Raw genomic sequence first — 21,570 nt, 5'->3', positions numbered from 1 at the left:
GACTGGCACAGGGTGGGCACTCAAGAAACTTCAGTGAAGGGTGGGAGGGGTAGGATTGTGTACCAAATCCAAGAGCCTCGGACTCCAACTCTCCCCAGAACCATCAGGACTCTGTGACAATCACATTTTAAGAGAACACGTCTCTACGGGTAACATTCGTGGGATGCGCGGAGGTTTCCCTTGGAGGAGGGAAGGCCACAGCCATGCCTGGAGGCAGAGCCCCGCGCACCTCCGGAGGGCAGTGAGGACCTGAGAAGGGAAACAACGGAGAGGCAGATTTTGGCTGGACATAAAGGACTTCTCAACAGGCAGAGTGACCCACTGGTCCCCAGGATGCACCGAGCCCCTGTCACAAAGAGATGTGTGGGCAGGGGCAGGAAAATCCCCAAGAAGGGATCTCTACCCCAGGGGCCCAGGGCTGGCCCTCCCAGCTCCCTGTGATCCCAGGAGGCAATCTGTGCTTCCAGGCCCTGGAACTCTTCCTGGTCCGGGGTTCTGCTCTGTTCTGATGCCATCACCCAAGACCCTGCTGTGCCAGACATTGTGCTGAGTCGGCCTCCTCACCGAATCCTTGCTGCATCCCACCTAGAGGATGTTGGTAATGGGTATCCCATTTCTCAGGTGAGAACACTGAGGCTCAGAGAGGCCAAGTAGCTTCTGCAGAGTCAGAGCTAGGAAACGTCACCTGGGCTTGAAACCAGGCCCTTCAGACTCCAAAGATATCCCATCTCAGTCGGTCCAATTCCAGTATCCTGCAGCCCCAAGATTCTCTCCTTGTGGCCTCAAACCACAGTTCTTCCCCTGGGGGTTGGACCACAGGGCCCCCAATGCCACCACAGCTCACCCCCACCCAACCACAGTCCCACCCAGCCTCGCCACAGTCAGCTCCGTGGTTTTCCAAACACTCTCAACCGACAGCAGCTTTTACCATAATGGTTCCCATGAGGGGTTGCTGGTCAATTTTCCTTGCTTGCTTCTCAGTCTCTTTTAAATGGGAACATGGCTGAGGCCTGAGGGGGACCATGGTCTGTCCCTCCCTCCAGGACCTCCATGTTGATCTCACACTCTGACCACAGTGCATCATTTCAGCTTAATTTTATTTCCTCTTATAAATGGGCACAGCACGGGAAGTGTTAAAAAACAAAAACCCCAAAACCAAACAGTTCCTTCACAAAGCTGGGACAGGTAAGCACCCACAGCAGAGTAGGTGCCTTGGTCTCTTCTTCCACCGCTTTTTCTTGTTGAAAGTTTTGGCCATGAACTCAGGACGGGTACGGTTAATAGACAGGTTATGGGAGAGAGAAAGGGCAGGGGAGGCCTGGGGGAGGGAAAGACAAACTCCCCCTCGACCCGAGACAGGGTTCTTGGAGGGTTCTGTACAGGAGAAAGGACACACAGGAGGGACACTGACTTCAGGGGGCTCTCTGGAGCCACGCTGCCTACGAAAAATATTTACATGCATTCGCCACGCTGGGGCCGGGGCACTGAGCTGTCCAGTCGGCGCCCGGAGATCCCGGGGCCATCAGCCCTTAGATGGTGACTCTGGGGCCCAGCCTCGGCATCTCTGTAAATCTGTACACAGTTTGTGGGCTACTATTTACAGGCAGGAGGCCTGGGGAAGCAAGTCCGGGGTGGTGGCTGTCAGGAGAAATTCAGGAGCGCCAAGGTGGAGGCAGAGGTGGGTCTGCTCCCCGTGCCCAGGGCCTCAGCCTCGAAGGCCAGACAGGTGGCTTTGCTGACGACCCCTGGGGGGTCCAGCCTGAGCACCGGAAGCCACTGCCCACTGACCTGCCTGGCCCAGCCCCGGTGACCACCCATCTGCCTCCGGTGATCAAGAGGACTGACCCTTCCAAGGAGGTCCCCTCTCTGGCCCCCTGAGGAGACAGAGCCCAGGCTCTAGACGTCATAGCGGGCAAAAGGCCCCACCCATCTCCTGCTCCCTGGTAGCTGAGGCCCCAGAGTGGCAGTCAAGCACACAAGCTCCCTCTTCCTTTGGAATTGGCCCCACTTCCCCAGAAACACCGGGGCCCTGCAGGACACCCTACCCAGGAGCACCCCAGGGTGGCGGGGGGGCCTATCTGGGCAGGCCCTGCACACATCACACGGCACCTAGGAGAGCTCCAGCTCATCCTTTACCTCCCTCTCTCGTGCGTGGTTTGCCCTGCGGGCACAGGCTGGCTGGAGTGGATCTGGGCTGGTCGGACTGTGTTAAATATCGTGAAGATAAAGCCTGGACATTTGTCTCTGGTCCAGGGCTCCGTGAACGAGGCCTCGGCCTCTTCTCTCAAATGCTAAGGACACAGAGAAAAGGCTGGGGCCAGGAGGCAAAGCCCTAGGCCCCAGGTTAGAATCCAACCCTCAGAAGGTGAGGAGTCAGGCCAGGCTGGACCCATGTGGTTACTCCAAGCCTGCTCCGGCCGGCCATGCTGTGCCGGCCCCCTGCCCCCACCATGGGCTCCAGCCCAGGCTGCGCCCGTTGCTGGGGCTCCTGCCCCAGTCCCAGAATCCCAGGGCTTCCCCAGGTGGTCCAGGCCCTCTCTCCTCCATGCTCCCTAGCTTCTCAGCCTCGGCCTGCCCAGGCCTTCTCACCAGAGCTGCTGTCCCAAGACAGCAGCCCACCAGGGAGCAGGGTAGAGGGAGGTTGGACCTTTGGTCTCCCTCATCTCTCAGCCCTTCTGATTCAGGGATGACTGAGGCCAGGTCACCTCCGACAGGTCGTGGGCCCAGGATGCCTTCCCTGCTCCTGCTCACAGACTGGGACCAGCTGCATTCCTCACAAGCCTCCAGGCCCTGCCAAGGGGGGCCTTTGGGTCTGAAAGATGGAGCCCCAGCCCAGAAGTAGGCCAGTGGAAGAGACAGGCTGTGGACACTCCCTGGCACATCACCCTCACCCTCAGGCCCCTAGCCCTCTCCCTGCAGAAGTCTATTGCCATTGAGTCTTGAAAAGGGAACAGAAAACTTGGGCTCCTGACTTCAATCTGGGCTGTGGGCAAGGGGTGGAGGTGTGAGCCCCAGCCAACACGACTCAGACCACATCCCTTGGCTCCAAGAGCCCCCACAAAGCACACCCCCCATAGGAGATTTGTGACCCACATTTAAAATATCTACATAAGTCGCCCCACTTGTAAAGGTAACAAAGAAGGGGGAGGTGGGCTGGGGTCTGTGACACCCCCACCCCCCTGCCTGCTCTCAGCCCTCGGCCTGGGGCCGTGTGTCTGGACAGGCTGCTTCCAGCTGCAGCCAGAAGAACCGCCAGGTTGCTTGGCCACATGAATGGGTGTCCACGAGAGGGCCAGGGGTGAGGCTGAGGTGGGCCCCGCGAGGCCGAAGGGAGAGGGTGCAGAGGGCCCAGGGGCAGGGCCCACCCTCACAGGCACTTTGGAGACTTGTGTCCTGGGAGGCAGAGTCAGCCCCCGAGCTCAGTGCAGGAGGGGGAGGCAGGGATACCAGGAGCCTGAACACATGCCCCCTCCCCACCTGGGGCCTTTGGTCCTAGGAGACCCAAGCCCCTTCCCCAGCCCAAGGCTAAATTCCAGGAACCAGCCTGCTTTCCTCAGCAAGTGGGGGCTGGCCCCACACCAAGCCCTTTGCAGGCTACAGAGGGGCGGGAAACAGGGTGAGCCCAGGCCCTGCGGTATGCAATGCCTGAGGGGCCTGTGGCAACGTCTCCCACACCTCACTTAATCTGCCTGCCCTCTTCCACTGTGAGACTGAGGCTGTGTGGGTGAGGCCATGCATCCACGTGGGACTGCATCTGACACGCCGGGCTCGGTGGCAATGTGGTTGGTGTGGGTGTCGTGAGGGCTGAGTGTGACAGGGCAACCCAGGGGACCCAATATGGGCTGATTGTTCTGGCCTAACTGCACCCTCCCCAGTGAGCTTGAAAGCTGGAGGGGGAGGCAGGGAGTCTCCTGCCAGTGTGTGGTGTCGGAGTGTGTGTGGGTGGGGGTGGGGGGTGTGGTGGCAAGAGGGAGGCAGGCCACACCGTCACCACTGGGTGACGATGACTAGTGACTTGCATTGTCATAAGCATTTGGGGAACATGTGGGAAACCCATGAGAATAAACATCTTTGGAAGAACGTGTGTCTGTGACATGTCTGGATTGGCCGGGTGGTCAGTTCTGCATGTGACTTTGTCATCACATGCTTTTGTCAGTGTGGGACAATACCGGTGATCATGTGGGAGACGGTGTCTGTGCAGAGTCCACTCTGAAGGAGGAGGTCCAAGCAGCCCAGCCCCTCCTCACCAGTGGCTGCCAGGCCACTCTCGGGAAGCCAATTCCGCAGGGGCAGACTGGGAAGGGGGTGAAGCCTGCGGGTGCATGTGCATCAGGCAGGGGTGAGAGAAAATAACCACACAACCCCACAGAGGCCAGGACAAAACAGGCTGGCCGTGAGGGCTACCCGCTCACCCAGGCAGAGAGGGGCCCAACGTCTCAATGTTTCAAGGGCTGAGCTTGCCAAATGCTTGATCTGGAAATCAGCCTGAGTGCCTCTCTGCCCTCAGCCAGCAGGCCCTGTGGGGCCAGGTTGGGACTCAGGCCCCACCCCTTCTTCCACCAGCCAATCAGGAGCTTCCCTTCTCCTGTCCATCTGACATGAGGTCCTGAAGCCCCAGGCTGGTGGGTTACAAACGATGAGCTCATAAGGGCACAGTCTAGGGCAGATGGCAGTGCCCCCCCACCATCACTTGGGGAAGAGCTGTGTGAGGCTGGCAGTCTGGGCAGACCTTGGGAGGGTGGCAGAGATGAACTGGGGCCAGGCTGCCTCCCAGGCCCAGTCCCAGGTTGGGGCTGGTGGCACCAGGCCGGGGACTGGGCTAAGGGGTGGCACTGAGGCTACAGGGAGGCACTGTGGCTCCGCTAGGCGTAGAACTCCTCCTGCTTGTCGGGCTTCTGATACGTGACGCTTGCCTGCTTGGGCTCCTCCAGCGTGTAGCTGCCCTCGTCCTTCTTCTTCATGCGGTAGATGAGCAGTGTGACCAGGAAGGCAGCGAAGAGGGCGCCCACCACCCCGCCCACAATCACAGCTGTGGACGAAGAGGGCAGAGGTCAAGGGCCAGAGACCGGGTGGGATGAGCTCAGAGCCTAAGGAAAGGGTGGAGGGCCCTGCAGGGGCGGAGGCAAGGGTCCAGAGAGGGCAGGGAAGCTCGAACCTGAGACCACAGAGTTGGAGTGAAGTTTGGAGTCCATGTTAAGACTCCAGCACTGGCTGCCATTTACAGCCCTCGCTGCAGCCTGGCACTGTCCTACTTCCCTAGTGCACACAAACACATCCAACCTTCATACGGCACTATGAGGGAGGTGCTGTGCTATGGTCCTCATCAAATGTAAGGTGCCATCCACTGAAAGACGCTCCAGTATTTTAAATACCATTAGGAAAGAAAAAACTCTGCCTTCTAATCTAGGACACATCCCAACTGCAGAAGAGTTAACATATGAACAGATGTGCGCTGAGAATTGATACAGTGCAAATCATTCCCCTTCTGCAGATGAGGAGAAGGGAGCCTGGAGGAAAAGGACCCGCCCGAGGCCACACTGCTCCTAAGTAGGAGGCAGGGTTTGGACAAGTCAGGAGACACTTCAGGAGATGTGGCCAGGACAGGCCCTCAGGGTGGGAGCAAGTTAAGCCAAGGATGGGGTCGGAGATTAGGGTCCAGGGGTTAAGGTCCAGAAGGGGTCAACCAGCCTGGCCCAGGGAAGCAGGGGTCAAGGGCAGAGTCTGAGGATGGATAAGGGGGCGCTGAGGAAAGTGCTGCAGGTAGGAAGAAGTTAGGGTTAAACCCTGGGATGGGGAAGGTCAGGGGAGAAACCAGAGGGGGGGTCCTGGGGTCCCTAAGTCCCCAGCTTTCCCTTCCTAGGAAACTAGGCTCCTAGGAAACCCACACCCTGACATCCCTCCTGGGTTCCTGGAGGGTGAACTGAGATCCCACCTGCTGCCCACTATGGGCTCCACCCAGGCCCTAAGTCTCACCTACGAGCACCTCCTTCCGCTCCAGGATGCTCTTCTGGGGCAGCTGAGCCGCCGAGCTGCCCGAGTCGATGGCATTGTCCAGGAGGCCGGGGCCTGGCCGGGCACCCTTGGGCAGCGTCCCGGGTGGAGGCGATGGTTTGGCCGCAGCCCCACCCACGGCCACCACCTCATTGGCTGTGTCTGGCTGTGTGGTCTCTTCCTCCGGCAGCTCAAAGTCCCCGCTGGGCCCCCCGCTCACCGGCACCTCTGGCTCATCCCGGGTCGTGGTCAGAGAGGACTCTGGAGTTGGGGTCTGTAAGGAGGGTAGCATGAGCCCAGGAGCCAGGCCCCAGCAGCCCCTGCCACTGGGCAACCACACACAGCACAGAAGCTCCCTATCACAACTCCACTTCCCTGGTGGGGCTAACACTTACTAAGCTCTCACCATGTGCCAGGCACTGGGCTAAGTGCATCATGGGCATCTCAGCCTCACAATATTTCCATAAAGCAGTTATTATTACCCCTAATTTATAGAGCAGGAAATAGGCTCAGAGAGGTTAAGTGGCTTGCCCAAGGACACAGAGCTAGTAAATGACAGAAGCAGAACTAAACTACAGATCCAACTCCAGAATCTGTGTTCCTACCCACTACACTCTACTGCCTCCATTCTCACCTGGTCCCCATCCCATCTCCATCACTTCCTGCTTCAGCTGCCTTTGCCACAGTCCTTAGGGGTTCCTATCGGGGATGGCTGTTTGGGGACTGCTGGGTGCAGCTGTTACATACTTGGGCCTGACCCTGGACCCATGTACCTGAGGCAGGGGTGAGTCCCTTAGCATGGAGGTCAGTCCAAGAGCACCAAAAATCTCGATGGCTCCCACCACATGGAGGCAGGACCAGAGCTGGGGTTGGGGCAAGCTGGCTGCTTCACAGGTGGGCATGGAGAGGGTGGGTCTGGTGCCTAGGCCGAGGGGAGGCCATGTGTAGGGTCTGCACCAGTGACCTGGTCTCTGCTCCAGCACTGTCTCCCCTGCCAGTCTAGACAAGTATGCATGAAACACTAGGTTGCCCCAGCTGCTCAGAGGAGCAGAGAACAGGGCCTAGGACGTGTTAGGGCTGGCTGGGGAGTTGAAGGGGCTGACGCTGACCCGAAGGCAGCTCCGGAGCCTGAGGCCCTCCTCGGTGAGGTAGCTGCAAGGGCTTTAGTACCCTAGTCCATGTCACTAGATCCCCTCCTTGCCCAGCATACCCTGCAGGGACCAGGCTACTTCTGCCATTTCCTTGATCCCATCCATCCATCCCGGTATTCCAGACACCTTCATCCTCTTCCCTTCAATCCTCCACTCTCCATCCCCATCCGTAATAAAACACACACACACACCCCACAAGCTCTGGAGCTGACTGGTTCAAATTCCAACTCTGCCACTGTTGTAAGCCTTGGAAAGTGGCCTTACCTGTAGAAGGATGACTGATGGCGGTGCCACCTCATGAGGTGGGTGGGAGGGTGAGAAGAGAGGACACAGGTAAAGTGTCCAGCACTGAGCCTGCCCGCCAGGCAGCGCTCCCCAAGAGTGAGCTACAGCATCCTTCCCGCTCAGCCCCACTCTCAGTCACCCTCAGGTGGGTGACAGCAATGACAGCAGTGATGATGACAATAACAAAAGGGAAACTTTTCGTTTACTATCACCAGGCACTGTCCTAAGCACTTGGGTATGTCAAGAAACTTAATTCTCAGTCTTATGATTTGTATTCCACTATTTCGTCCTTTTCACAGATAGGGAAATGGAGGCTTAGAAAGGATCAGTGACTTACTGTAGCCTGTGGCAGAGGGAGAATTCCAGCCCAGGCCGCCTGGCTCCTATTTCTGTGCTGTTAACTGCAACACATGGGCCCTGGCCCCTCCCCCCACCAACCCTCCCATTCACCCCATTCCTCCCCAACTGATGTCCTGTCCCAGCATCGGAAGACCCAGGCCTGGTCCCTCAACCATCTCCATCCATCTTGACCTCTGTCCTCATCTTGTGACCTGCCCCAGTCTTGGCCCTCCAGCCTCAAGCCTCTCCCCCTCCCCATCCCTGTCTGGCTCATCTCCAGAACTTTCCAGATTTCACCCTTGCCCAGCTCTGTCCTCACTCCCCAAGGCCCTGACCCATCCTCCTCTGCTCTGACTCCCTGTCCTCTCCCAACCTGCTCACCTGAGTCACCTCCGTGGGTCCAGGGGCGGTGGTCCCCAGGGGCAGGGTGCTCTTCTCAGAAACGTCAGGCTCCTGGGTGGTAGCTGGCCTGGGAAGGGCTCTTGGCCTGGAGGTAACCGTGCTGACCAGCCTGGGTGCTGGGGCCTCTGTGTCCAAGACAGCCACTGTGGTGGGAGGTGAGGGCACTGCTGGGGTGGTGGCCCGGACGGTGGCTGCCGTGGTCAGTGGAAGAGGCAAAAGCCTCCGTACGCCGGTGGTCCTTACGACAGAGGTGGTGGCCGCAGAAGGAGGCGCCGCAGGGATGCTGGGGATGGCGGTGGCCACTGTGGAGGGCACTGTGGCTGCGGCTGGGGCCCCTGTGGTTGTGGCAGCAGTAGTAGCTGCAGGAGTGGAGATGGTGGTGGCTCTCTGGCTGGGCTCTTCTGGGACATCTGTCACCAATGGGGAGCTGGTGGCTGGCTCCGGGGTGGGGTGCTCAGAGGGCAGCTCTTCAAACGGGGTGCCCACAGGCTGGATGTCCATGGTGGGCAGCACTGCGGGTGTGGTGGACACTGCCAGGGCCACATCTGGGCTGAACCGCATGGCTGTCTCAATGCCCGATTCCTGCTCAAAGTCTGAGGGGGTGGGGGAGAGGAGAGAGCTAGGGAGCTGGGTGATTTGAGGGGCATGAAGATCCCAGGTAAGCAATGGCCATCAAAATGGGGGAGCTCCCAAACCCCACCCTTTACATGACTTTCCTAAGACAAGATGAGGGAAAGGAGGAAGGCACAGTCTGGCCAAAGGTTACCAGCTGGCTGATGGCTAGTGAATGTTTCCCAGATCCTCTCTGCCTAGCCAAAAATTCTAGGGGACCACTTCTTCCAGGACATCTTCCCTGACTATTCCAGCCACCCAGCCTGTAGCTTCTCGCTGGCTGAATCTAGACAGTGGCAACTCAGCCCCTACTGGCAAATCTTGCAGGAGGTTAGGGAAGTTAGAGGAGTGGCATTCTGGGAGGAGTCAGACCTGGGTACACTCTACATGAGCACAGATGGCAGGTACACCAAGGGCTCCTCCAGAGACACAAGCAGGGGGCAAGAGGGAGAACCAGCCCCTCCCACAGGGGATGCTGGAGTAATCTGCACTCCAAGCCGCGACAGGTGAAGGGAGGGCCTTGGGAGGAAACGAGGACAGAGAGAGGCCACAGTAGCTCCCATGGGACCTGAACCAGGCAGAGGAGGGGTAGGGAGGAGCCAGGGAGTTTTGGGAGTAGAGATGTGACCCATCAGGATGGATTTTATGAAGATTAACTTGCAAGAGGCTTAAAGGAACAAGCTAAAGGGGGGAGACTGAAGGCAGGGGGTTGTGGACAGTGAGAGGCACTCAGACCTCTTACCATCCCATCAGACCCATCCTGTTCCCTCAGGGGGCCCAATATCAGCACACACCCCTTTTCACTATTATTTTTAGAGCTCCTTCTCTGTGCCAGACCCTGACATCTTAAACAGAAGCCTTCCAGAGGCTCTGAGAAGAAAGCTCTCCATTCACCATAAGAATACAGACTCACGGGAGGGAAAATGGCTAAAGGTGGCACAGCTATTAAGTGGTGAAACTGGATTTGAACTCAGTGCTCCTCCCTTACGTCATGCGACTCTGCTGGCCTTTCTGGGCGGGGCCACGGAACTGGGCTGTCCCAGGCACCACTGGAGGCACCTGCCCTTTACCATCACTGCCCTAAGCCTGCCCTTGGCCACAGCTGATTGGACAGAAGGTGGCCACCTGATCCAAGCTGAACCAATCAGATGGTCTTTGCTGAGGACTGGCCATTGCAACTGAGAAGTGGCTACTAAGTTCCTCCAAGTGGTCAGGACTGTACTTGAAAACTCAGTTACTGAGGGGGATCTGTGTTCCCCGATAGAAGTCAGAGGTCTGCAGGGAGATTCCAGCAGTGCACAAAGAGATGCAGAGACAGAAAGGATGCAGAGCAGGTGTGCTAGGCTCTGGGGCCTCAAGGCCCTGGTTCCACTCCGCAGAGGCTGGCCTGCTCTTCCTGTGCTTGAGGCCATGAGCTGCCCCTGCTGGACCTCCCCTCCCCAACCCCACCATTCAGGTGAGCCTGCGTGGGTTCCTCTTCCTTGCCATCAAAGCCTCGGATGGGGCACCAGAGGCAGACTGGCACTGCCAACACAACATGCAGGGAAAGAGAAGGGGATACTCACAGCCCGAGCCAGACCCAGAGTAGAGGTCGTCCAGCTCATCATCGGGGAAGGAGTCGTCGTCCCCCGAGCCCTCGAGGTCCACGGGCCTCTCAAAGTTCTCACTGCGCCAGCGCTGAGCCTGGGGAGGGCAGAATCGGGCACAAGGCTCAGCACTTGAAGCCAGTTGCCTGGACACAGCCAGAGGAACAACAGACACTCTCATGGGCCAGGTGACAGTGGAAGGACAGCATAGGATGTGGCCTCCACGGGGACAAACAGAGAGCCAGGTAGGTCTGATTACTGCTTTCCACCCACCCGGAGGCCAGGGAAGCAATTCCACCTTCCTGTCTGACGGCCACCACTGGAAACCCCATCACTCCTCAACCCTCTGAACAGAACTGCAGGTGGCAGAACTGGGTTTAGAGCCAGAATGATGGATTTGAGTCCTGGCCCCATCACCTACTAACTGTGTGACCCAGGGCAAGTTACTTAGTCTCTCCAAGCCCTGGTTTACACATTACTCATTAACGGGTTGCTGGGAGCATGCAGCGCGCTCACGTGCTGAGCACACCTCACAGCAGCAGGTGCTCCGCACAGGTTAGCGTTACCCTCAGTGTGGGCAGCACCATCAGTCCCTTCCACAGAGTGGGTGTCTGAGGCCCTGTTGCCCCAGGCTACCAGAGAACACATGATGTGATATGATTCAGACTCTGCTGGGGACCCAAAGTCTCACATCTCAAAATCCCAAAGGCAGTGCAGTTAGTCCCAACAGACAGACTTGAATGTGGGGGAGGTTTGGGGCTTTGGGAGGGAAGTATCCTGGATAAGAGGGGGAGGAGGGAAGGGAGTGGGCTCCAGCCCTGGCCCTGGGTCCTCCCCAAAACAAAGTCAGCCCCCCTGTCTCCACCTCCCCCCAAAGTATCTCAATGTCCAGAGTCAGCTCAGGGCCTGAGGCCACTTTTACTCTGCCACAAGGGTCTCCTGGGGGTCGGGGGGTGGCTATGAGAGGGGCTTCTCCCAGGGTCCAGCCCACCAGACCCAAGACTCCTCCCAGAATCAGAACCTGGGAACGCCGGCAGCTGCGGCTCCTGGCTGGGACCGCCCCTCCCTATTGCAACCCTGGGCTGACAGCCAGCACTCAGGACATCCAAGGCAGGCACACAAACTCCCAACCACACCTCTGACCCTGTCCAGACTGAGGCCAGCCACAGTTCCTACCCGCTGAGAGCTTTCAGAGAAAGGTGACCTGGTGCTCAGATCTGAAGGATTCACACTTGCATCTTAATCAACTGAGAAAAAGGCATTTCAAGCAGAAGGAACAGAATAAGCAAAGGCTCCGAGCTGGGGAAGTACAGCCTACGCTATCAGAGTCAGGTCTGAAGGCCTCATCTAGGGCCCCTCGGAACCCCTTCGATCACTGGATTCCAGCCTCTGGCCTCATCTGTTCCTGGAACAGGACTGATCTCTCCTGCCCTTTTCACTCATGCTGTTCCCTCCACCTAGAACACTCTTCCTTCCCATTCCCTCATCCTCCACCTTTCCACCAGCTGACTCCTGCTCCCCTATCACTTCTTCCAAGAAGCCCTCCTATCTGGATCTTTCAGAGCATCCTGTGCTTCTGAATTCACATCTATTGCTACTTGTGAGCCGTGTTTGTTTGGGTACATACTTTCTCCGTGACTGTGCCCACCCCTCTGTCCCGAACTATCCCTCAATGGGGGCAGGACCATGTCAGACACACAGTAGGTATCAGGAAGTATCTGTTAAGGAACAGGCTTGGAGCTAGGAGATGTGAATAACTCCCGGGCGGAGGTGGGGCAAGGACAAGCCAGTGCCGAGGTTGGGGAAGCCCCATCAGAGGCCCTTGCTGACAACTTTCTCTTGGAAACTCTTGGTCATTTTTTACCTTGACTGTATCTCAGAATACTCCGAAAACTCAGTGGCTCAGCAGGTCTGAGGTGGTGTCTGAGCATCCACGCTGTCTGACTGACATAGGAGCCATGCAAGGTGTGTGAGCAGGAGAGGGGCTGGATCGGCACTGCGTTCTGTGCTCAGCGTCTCACACTCCCACCCCTGACAGGCCCCCTTCTGGAGTTTGCAGGGAGCTAGAGAGAGGATCTCAGTCCTGGCTTCCGGCCCTGCGCCTCGACCACCTGCTCCAAAACCCTACCCACGCCAGGCAGGGCAGGAGGCCAGGGCAGGGAGCCAAGAGATTCCCCCCCACCATACCCCTGTTACCACACACACACACACACACACACACACAGTCTCAAAGTAATGAATTAATCAGTATTTACTTGCTACCAGTGAGTCATGGAGTGGAACAATTAGAGTAATTGCTCCGTGACTAATTGCTGGGTCTTCCTCCGTTTTAGACATTTCAGGAGCTCAGAGCAGCTACCACCCAGCTTTCCCCAGCTCCCATCTCTGCCCCCACTGCCCAGAAGGACCTGAGGTAAGGGGGCCAGACGCTCCCATACTACCAGCCTCTACAGCCTGGGCTGGTAAGCTGGGGTCCCTGGGAGACTTTCTGCTCTGCTCTTAGGCAAGCAGCCAGAAGCCAAAGACATGCAGCAGGATGGGGACCAAGCAGGGACCGGGGCTCAGAATGCCTCTCTTGAGCGGGGCCATCTTCACTTTTTCCATCCTTCCAGGCAGCCCAGGGAAGGCTGGAAGCCCTTTACTGGGAGGAGGAGTTCTAAGAAGTCTGTGGTCCCTGGAGACCCCCAAACTGGGATAAATGTGGGGCTCAAAATAAGGAGTCCTCATGATTCCTCAGTGACCAGCACCACACACCAGCCCCTAACACCCTGCTCCTAGAAAGGTCTGCACAAATTCAAAGACCTCCGCACCCCCCAGCAAAGCCACACAGAGCCTTGAAACAACACACCCAGAGACACAGAAAGAACACATACAGACACACCCTGATACACACTCACCTAAAGGCAGCCACAGAGAGGTATGGCATGTTGGCATGCCTTTGGGTGCAAATAGGGTAGGCATGGGGGGTAGGCACTAGATGGGGGCGCACACTGTGTGGCTCTGAGGCTTAAAGACAAGTATGGAGTCTCCTGTGAACCTATCAGTCCCCACTCAGGTAGCTCTCACCTAGATACTATTCATCCCTAGCTCAGTAGCCATCGACATGACAACCGTTACCATGACGACCATCTCCTCCATGCTAAGGACCAGGAGCTCCAGCTCCCCACAGAGATGGGGGCGGGGGTGGGCAGGAGAGGGAGAGATCATGGAGGAACATAGAGGATGACGGAGGTGGGGGGGAGGGAGAGTCATTGGATGGGGACAGAGATGCAAGGACAGAGGGAAGCCGAGGTCAGAGGGGCATGAGGGGGTGCAGGGAGGCGGGAGTGGAGGGAGGATTCAGTGTGCGAGAGAAAGAGAGAGAAAGCGAGAGTGGGAGGCTGAGAGAGAGAATTCTCTCACATCTTAATTTAGCCTCACGCTCTCATCAGACAAAGCTGGGGAAGGGGCCATCTCAGTGATTTTCCAAAACTGCATCCAAGAGAACATTCTTTCCAAATAATAAGCAGCCCCCAGACAGGGTAGAGGGAAGAATGGCCAATAACCCAGTCACCCCTGAGCTCACCCTGGGAAACTCAATGCTGGGGACACCTGAGCCCCGTGGGGTGGGGTGCAGGATACCATCTTACCCAGTCCCCCCCAAGCCTACTAAGTGCCAGCTCTACCCCTCCCTGCGGGGCCAAGGCTCATGGGAACCTCCCAGAAACACTATAGGGGTGTGGTAGCTGTAGCTGCCAGGGGTTCAGAGAGAAGAGAGGAGGAGAGAGATGGGGGTGGGGAACTGAGTCTGGGAGGCAGCAGGGAAAGCCTCAGAAGTCACAAAATGCCAGAAGAGGAGGGTGACAGTCTTTGACCCCCAAATGACCTCTCTATTTGCATAATTCCATGCATAATTTGCATAATTATCCATGCCATTCCCTTAATGGCGAACTGAATCCAAATACCTGCCTTCCCCTGACCCTCACTGCGCCCCCTTCAGGTAAACAGCACACCCTCCTGTGCCTGATAAACATATCCACACACCCAACACAAGTCCGCTCGCGTGCACGCACACACACCCACACACACCAGCATACACACACATACAGTCTGGATCCCCATTTACTGACCCCAACCTGTGCACCCACCACAGCTCAGAGACAACAGACCAGCACATGTCATTGAGGACTTTCCCATTTACTGCCCCCTTCACTGCACACACACAGACACACAGCTGCACCCCTCTCCTCCTCTAATACACTCCACACACCCCACACAGCCTCAGCAAGATCCCATAACCACGTGAGTGGCGGGCACCGACCCTTCCCACGTTAGATCATGTCCCCTAAGTCATTCATCACTGACCACATTCCCCATGTCAGGGACACCCTCGGACAATGACATGAAACTCACAACTCGTAAACAACCTTTCCTCACACTCACAGCCCCATACCCACCACACAGCCCACTACAGACGCTCCCGCATCTTCTGCCTCCCACCAGTCCCGGCCCCACAGGCACCCAGCTGGAGCTCTCCAAGCACCTGGAGGTGTGAGCTCCCCAGGGGAGCAGTTTCCAGGGAGTTCCAGAGACCTCTGCCCACCGCTGCAGAGGCCTCGCCCCAGGTCAGGGACTGGAAACACTTTACCTGCACCGCTGCCTTTGACCATCACAGCCCCCCAGCATTCTGTTATCCCCATTTCACTGATGCAGACACTGAGGCTGGGGTTTAGAACTGCGACATGAGCATGGGTCCTCAGCCTCTGGAACCCTTGCTCTGAACAATCCAGGGTCGCCCCCAATGTGCCGCTCAGCCAGGGTTCCTACACATGTGACCCACAGCTCCTGCACAACCTCAGTTCAGGACTATCACCCTTGCATGCCCACTGTCCATGCATGCCATGCACAGACACACCAGCACATGGCAAACACCCACTCCCACTCCCCACACGCTCCACCCATGCATCCCTGAAAAGGGACCCACTGCCCCACACACACACCCCACTCTCAGTCACCCACCAACAGCCCCTAATACCTGCATCCCATGCGCCTCCACACACGTGCATCACGCACACATCCTGCACGCTTCCTCTCCGGGGTACGTACAAGTACACACGCAAAGCCGTAGTGAGACCTGGCACCCTTCCCAACAGACTGACACCCCCTTGCCGTTTTTCCTCCCTGCTCCCCTGCCACCACCCTGCCTTGAGCTGACCACAGCCTTGACTCAAAGAAGTCCCTCAGGCTCCCCACCCTGATGGGACTAGGTCCAGCAGTGACCACCCACTCCCAGCTCACCTGCCCCAACCTGATCCTCTCCATGGTTTTAAAGTGGTCGAGGTGGGTGAGTGACACAAATCAGCTAGATGTCAGGTTAAGTCTCTTTACTTCCAGTGCCACCCTTCCCCACCCACTCACTCACAAGTTCAGGTAGAAATCCAGGGCATCTCCCTCCTACTACAACCAGGAGAAGTCTGGGGTCTCTCCTGCCAATCGTCAACCCCCACCCTCCCCCATCATGAGCCTTCCCAGAGAAACAGAATAACCCAAGGGCTAAGCCAGAATGAATTAGCTCCTCCCCTCACTACCCATCCGATGTCAGGCAAGCCGCTGAATCTCTCAGCACCTCAGTTTTCTCATCTGTAAAATGGGGATGATGAAAATAGTCTGTGGCTCAGAGCATTGCTCGGAGCCTCAAATAAGATCATGCAGGCAATGGGGCTGAGCACAGGACCCATGACTGAGATCCAAACACATGATGTAACTGCGATTATTGCTGGTTATATGTTAATATTTCCATTCTGAATTCTGAAGACTTTATCTCATTTAAGCCTCACCATCCTCCCGAGGGAAGAAGAATGGGGATGATTCCACCCATGCTGCAGATGAGGTTATTAATGTCCAGAGAGACTAAGTGGCATTGCCAAGGCCACACAGCAGGGGAGAGCGCAGAGAGAGAAGGAAGGAGAGATTGGACTGGGGTGGGGGGCAGGGAGGGTGAGTTACAGAAACAGACAGACACACAAACTAGGTCAGCCGGCGGGGGGCCAGAGCCCAGCACACTGTGCAGTTCTAATCATGCTGCAAAACTAAGAATAAAATCCAGTATAATTAATTCTGCCCGAGTTTCCTTCCCCACATTAGCCAGACTCAGGCTCCACTCTCCTGGCGACTGGAGGCTTGTGAGCAGCGGCTAGGAGCCCACATTTTGGTTCAGACAGTCTTGGGTTCAAGTCTAGCTCTGCTTACTTGCTGGGTGACTCTGGGCAAGTTAGTTAACCTCTCTGAGCCCCTGTTTGGTTAAATAATAATCTATACTTCAGGGAGCTGTTGTAACAATCAGTGAGATGATGCACTAAAAGTACTCCCGCTGCCGAGCACACAGTCGGCGCCCGAGAACCATTTGTCGGTATTACCATGGAACATTTCTCCCACCTTGGGCCTCACCTTAAGGCCTTAGTGATTACTGAATTCAGCTCTCCCTTCTCACAAAGGAGGAAACTGAGGCTCAGAGGGAGAATGAGAAGGGTAGGTGGTAGGGAATTAGCCTGTCAAGCAGCACTCAGAGAGGTAAAGTGATTTCTCCAAAGACACACAGCAACTTAACACCAGCTTCTGGAAGCTAGGGAGCTCAGCAGAGCCCCGTCTCCCCACAGGCTCTATCCCTGCCGGTCCCCATCCCCAAAGGCCCTCAGCCCTGTGAGAACTCAGTGCCCCTCACGCTCACCAGCTCCAACCCGGAGACCCAGAGCGTCACCACAGGAATGTGGGCTGGGGCCAGGCTCCGGGCAGCAGGACAGCCAAGGGGGCTACACAATGGAGAGCCTGGACCGGGAAGGGGGACGCCTCGGTCTCCACCCCCTAGCCGTCCACAGCTGCCCTGGCTGGGAACCCAGCACCCGTCACATTCACTGGCTGCTGGGGGTGGGGGTGGGGCACAAAGGCTGCATCGGCTAGGAGGGGGCCACAGAGCCCAAGCCCCAGAGAGCAGAGGGGCCTGGGGGAGGAGCAGGGAGAGGAAGGGCTGAGAGGACCCACTTGACCAGCCTTCCCCCCCAAAAATATTAGCAGAGCCCAGACACACACACTGTCACTGACACACCCTCCTGTCACCCTTATTCCAAATACCCACCCTCAGATCTTCCACAAGGGCAGCTGAGAGGGCAGGAAACACCCTTTTGGGTCCAGCCAACTACTCTGCAAAAGACATCTTGACAGCAGAGCCCCCCCATCCCACACCCGTACTCCATCAGCTCCAGCCCGCCCCCTCTATCAGCTTCTCCACCACCCACCCCTGTGCTCCCTCCATCCTCCCCAGAACCCCCTTCCTCACGGTGGCACTGCCCTCATCTACCCTGGACGAGAGAGCTGGCAGCATCCCGGCTTGGGAGACCCAGACAAGCCCACCCCACCTCTCTGCACTTCCGTTGCCCCATTTGGAAACGAACAGTCAGCTTGGTGCTTTAAGCCCCTTTCTGAATCGGACACTCTGGGCATCCAAGAAATTCAGCCCTCAGGTCAAAGAGAGCCAGGGTGGTGTTATTTACAAGAGAGAAAAGGGGGGAAGTACCCTACCTTCCCAGCATCAGGGGACCAGGTAAGTAAATTAGGGCACAACCACAACAAGGAATATTACTCAGCTGTCGACAACTGAGTTTTCACAAATCCACACTGTCTAATCAGGTCATTAAAAGGCATAAATGCATAACAAAAGGCTTTTTCTTTTAACTTGTTTCAAAGAATCCGCAAGGACACAGGGAAATGGACACACTGGCTGTCAGGAGGCAGCGCTGCACGACTGCTGATAGGATCACACAGACGGTTCTGCCTCTTACCACCTGGCTGACCTTGGCAGGTCTTAACTCTCAGCCTGGTTTTCTTGTAAACAAATAATAACCACCCCATGGGGTTCACTGTAGGAGATGCTGGGTGCCCACATATTGATGAACTGCTCAATAAATGCTGGCTGTTAATACTATTATCATCATTACGTTTAAAAAATAAGTTACCCAAAAATATGTAGAACTTGATCCTGTTTTATTGAACTCAATACCAAAGTGTATTTCTAAACACTGAATTCTACTAAAGGTTCTCAGAAGCTCTCTCTGAGTGGTGGGATTACAGACAGTTTTTTATTTTTTACTCAGGATCCATCTATATTTTCCCAATTTTCTACAATAAACTCAGAGGACTTTTGTTGTTAGAAATAGCACACTCTTTCTGAGTCACCTTGCCTGCCTTGGTCTGTGGAACTCCTTGACCCCTTCCTTCTGCTGAGACCCCACTGGGGCTGGTTATGAGCAAGCAGAGGCACCAGCAGAAAGGAAATAAACACGAAAGCGTCCGAGGGAGCTGGCAGCCCCGGTGGCCCAGTGCCCACGTAGCCGCGCCTCCCTGCAGACAGGCGGGACTGGCCGGGCCTGGCTCCCTCCCCTGGCATCACCGGCTGGCGGCCACAGTTGGCTTACAGTGTCCAGACACCTCGCCTGCCCGCCCACCCGCCGTCTTCATCCGTCAGCCTAGTTCCCAGCCCCGCCAGCCCCGCCACTCCCGGAGTGCAGGCTAGCCACTCCTCAGCTGCTCACCCGTGTCACCTACACCTGGACAGAGGATGACAGGGCAGCACTGGGAAAACCAGCCCCCTCCTAGACCCAAGGCTGAGACAGCCCATCCCCACTCCATTCATCCCAGCCACCTGTCCTCTAGCGTCACCCTCCTGGCCACCCTGAGTCATACTGTTCATTTATTCCTGTCCCCAGGCTTATGTTTGAGAGCAGGACCACCCACTGGAGGCCCTCTCGCTGCCCACCCCTCCACGCTCCTCCCACACTGAATCCTTTATAGTTCTCTTCCAGGCCTTGCACAAGCTGTTCCTGCTTCCTGGAACCCACTTCCGCATCTCTCTGCCTGGCCAGCACCCACTCGACCAGTAAGCCAGAACAAGCAGTAATTTATTAAGCACCTACTGTGTACCAGGCACTGTTCTAGACACCCAGGGTCCCACAGTCAGCAAGGCAGATATGTGCTCAGGAAACTCAGGCAGTTCAAACGTTGCCTCCCCTGTGAGGCCTCCACACACCAACCACCTGCCTGGTCTGAATTAAGAAGTCCCTTCTTGGGGACTCTACCTCCACCGTGTTGTCATTTGCTGGGGCAGGATGGGGCCCCAACCATCTCCCATCACTCCAGTGGGCCCTTCCACCAGATCTCACGGAACCCACCTGGCCGCCCCGGGCAGTGGGTACTGCTGTCCCCATCTACTGATGAGGAGACAGACAGGCAGACAGAGTGACCGAGTGCCTGAGGATGAGTAGAAATGGAGGACAAGCCCTGCTCCCATGACAGGGGACCCAGCTCAGGTGAGCAGCCCCACCCGCCACCCCGTGCGCTCACCAGCAGGTGCCTCTGGAACGGAGTCTCAGGCTCTGTAATAGCCCCTGCCCTCCGGGGGCCCGGGTCTCCAGGAACAACTCAGTATGGGGGTAAGTGCTCTGGTCCTGGCTTCCAGACAGCCCTGGTCCAGTTCCTATACCTCACGGGGCCTCAGTTTGCCCTCCCACAAAATGGGAATGATTCCCAACACATCAAGACAGCAGCAGTGATATGCTGAGCAGTTGCGTGGGGCACAGTGTCCCTACTCACAGCTCACCCCCTCCGAGAGGCCCTCCCTGACCACAAAATCCATCCACACACCCCATCGCCCTGTCAACACTGGGCTTACTCCTCACAGCTCACCGCTGCCTGAAATTAGCATGTTCACTTACTTCCTTGTCTGATGCCTCGCTCCTTCCAATAGCTCCTGGGGGCAGGGACTGGGACACAGTCGGCCTCCATCAATGTTTGTTCAGTGAACACTGTGAATGGGATCACCCACTAGAGACCCACATCACCTACATCCTGCCTCTAATCACTGCGTGATCCTCGGCAGGGCCCTGACCTCTGGCCTTAGTCTCCCCATCTGTAAAACTAGGCAGTTGGACCAAGGTTCTCTCTGGTGCCTCCAAAATCCAACCAGGAGGACTCCAACTGACCTGGGAGGAGGGAACAGAGACTGTGACCGGTTCCAGCAGTTTTTCATAAAACGACAAATGCAAATTATATGCAGAAGCATGCAGGTGAGCAGGTTCCTGGTGGAGCGTACAGTTCTGGCCACTTTACAACCAGGCCTCGGGCTGGGAGGAGAGAAGCGTTTACTAAGCGCCAGGCCCCTTACTGATGGGACCGGGTGCAAGGGCCTTCTTACTCTGTACACTCTGGCAGGGCGCCTTTCTGGAGGTTATAGAGAACTCGGTTGGTGAGTCAGGATGGAGCTAAGAGGGGCAAGGCTGGGGAGAGTGGGGCCTGCTAAGGGGGAAGAGGCTGGGAGAGCAGACAGAGACCCCAGTGTGGTGTGTCTGGTTCTCATCCCACAGGACAGAACCTAAGGAAAGGCAGGACCAAAGGGCACAGGGGGCATCTGCCAGATCACAGTGGCCACCTTAAGCCAGGAGAGGGGGCTCCAGGGACCTCGCCAGCCCCGGAGCTCCGCTGGGCCTCCAGCAAACCAGGCTGGCCCAGCCCTTTTAGCTGTGCGGGGACACAGCACATCTCTGACATCCTCCCTGAAGCCTCCCCAGGCACATGCTATGCACACAACCCGAGAACACTCAACACACACACATACCCAAAACGTGTCCATCTGTGTGTGTGCCAGTGCGTATCCAGGCCCAGCCTCCTGAGAAGTCCGGCTGCAGTCTCCCTCACCCTCCCATTTGCTAAGTTATTTATAACTAGCACAAATTCACGCACAGTGGAGATGCGACTCCCCACCCCCAGCCCAGGACCATCCCACTGGCTTCAAGGGGTAGAACAAGCCAGACTCCATGCGAGTCATGGGGGCCTCCGGGGCCACCACCACCATCGCCTAGATGGGAAACTGAGGTGCAGAGCAAGGAGTCAGACAAAAGACTGGAGGAGGGGCTGGCAGAGGCCCCAGAGGCCTGCCTAGGACCACACTTGCCTCCAGGACCCATCCAGCCCAAGCTGGTGCTCTGTGAGACATGGGAGGGACCCGGAGAGGGAGGGGCGGATGGATACCCCAGCTGTTACCCTCATCTCCTGAGTCCTGGGACTCAGGCGGGGCCTTGCAATGAGCAGGGGCTTTGAAGCTAGATTGCCTGGGTCCAAATCCCATCACTGGCCCTCAGCAGCTGTGTGACCTGAGCAAGCAGGTCCACCTCTCTGAG

General features: G+C 56.9%; 1 protein-coding gene across 1 annotated transcript in view; it reads right to left on the bottom strand.

Moving 5' to 3' along the window:
• Positions 1-1,079: 1,079 nt before the first annotated feature.
• SDC3 (syndecan 3) overlaps positions 1,080-21,570 on the bottom strand; it is a 37,356-nt gene continuing 16,865 nt past the window's right edge. Inside the window, exons 2-5 of the mRNA XM_072974926.1 lie at positions 10,346-10,463; positions 8,148-8,761; positions 5,974-6,265; positions 1,080-5,029 (exon numbers count right to left, since the gene is read on the bottom strand). Of these exons, the coding sequence (XP_072831027.1) occupies positions 4,863-5,029; positions 5,974-6,265; positions 8,148-8,761; positions 10,346-10,463 (1,191 nt within the window). The 3' untranslated portion in view covers positions 1,080-4,862. The remainder of the gene's footprint in view (positions 5,030-5,973; positions 6,266-8,147; positions 8,762-10,345; positions 10,464-21,570) is intronic.

Source organism: Vicugna pacos, chromosome 13 (assembly GCF_048564905.1).
Source record: "Vicugna pacos chromosome 13, VicPac4, whole genome shotgun sequence".
NCBI lineage: Eukaryota > Metazoa > Chordata > Mammalia > Artiodactyla > Camelidae > Vicugna > Vicugna pacos.
This window is presented reverse-complemented; position numbering and strand designations above follow the sequence as displayed.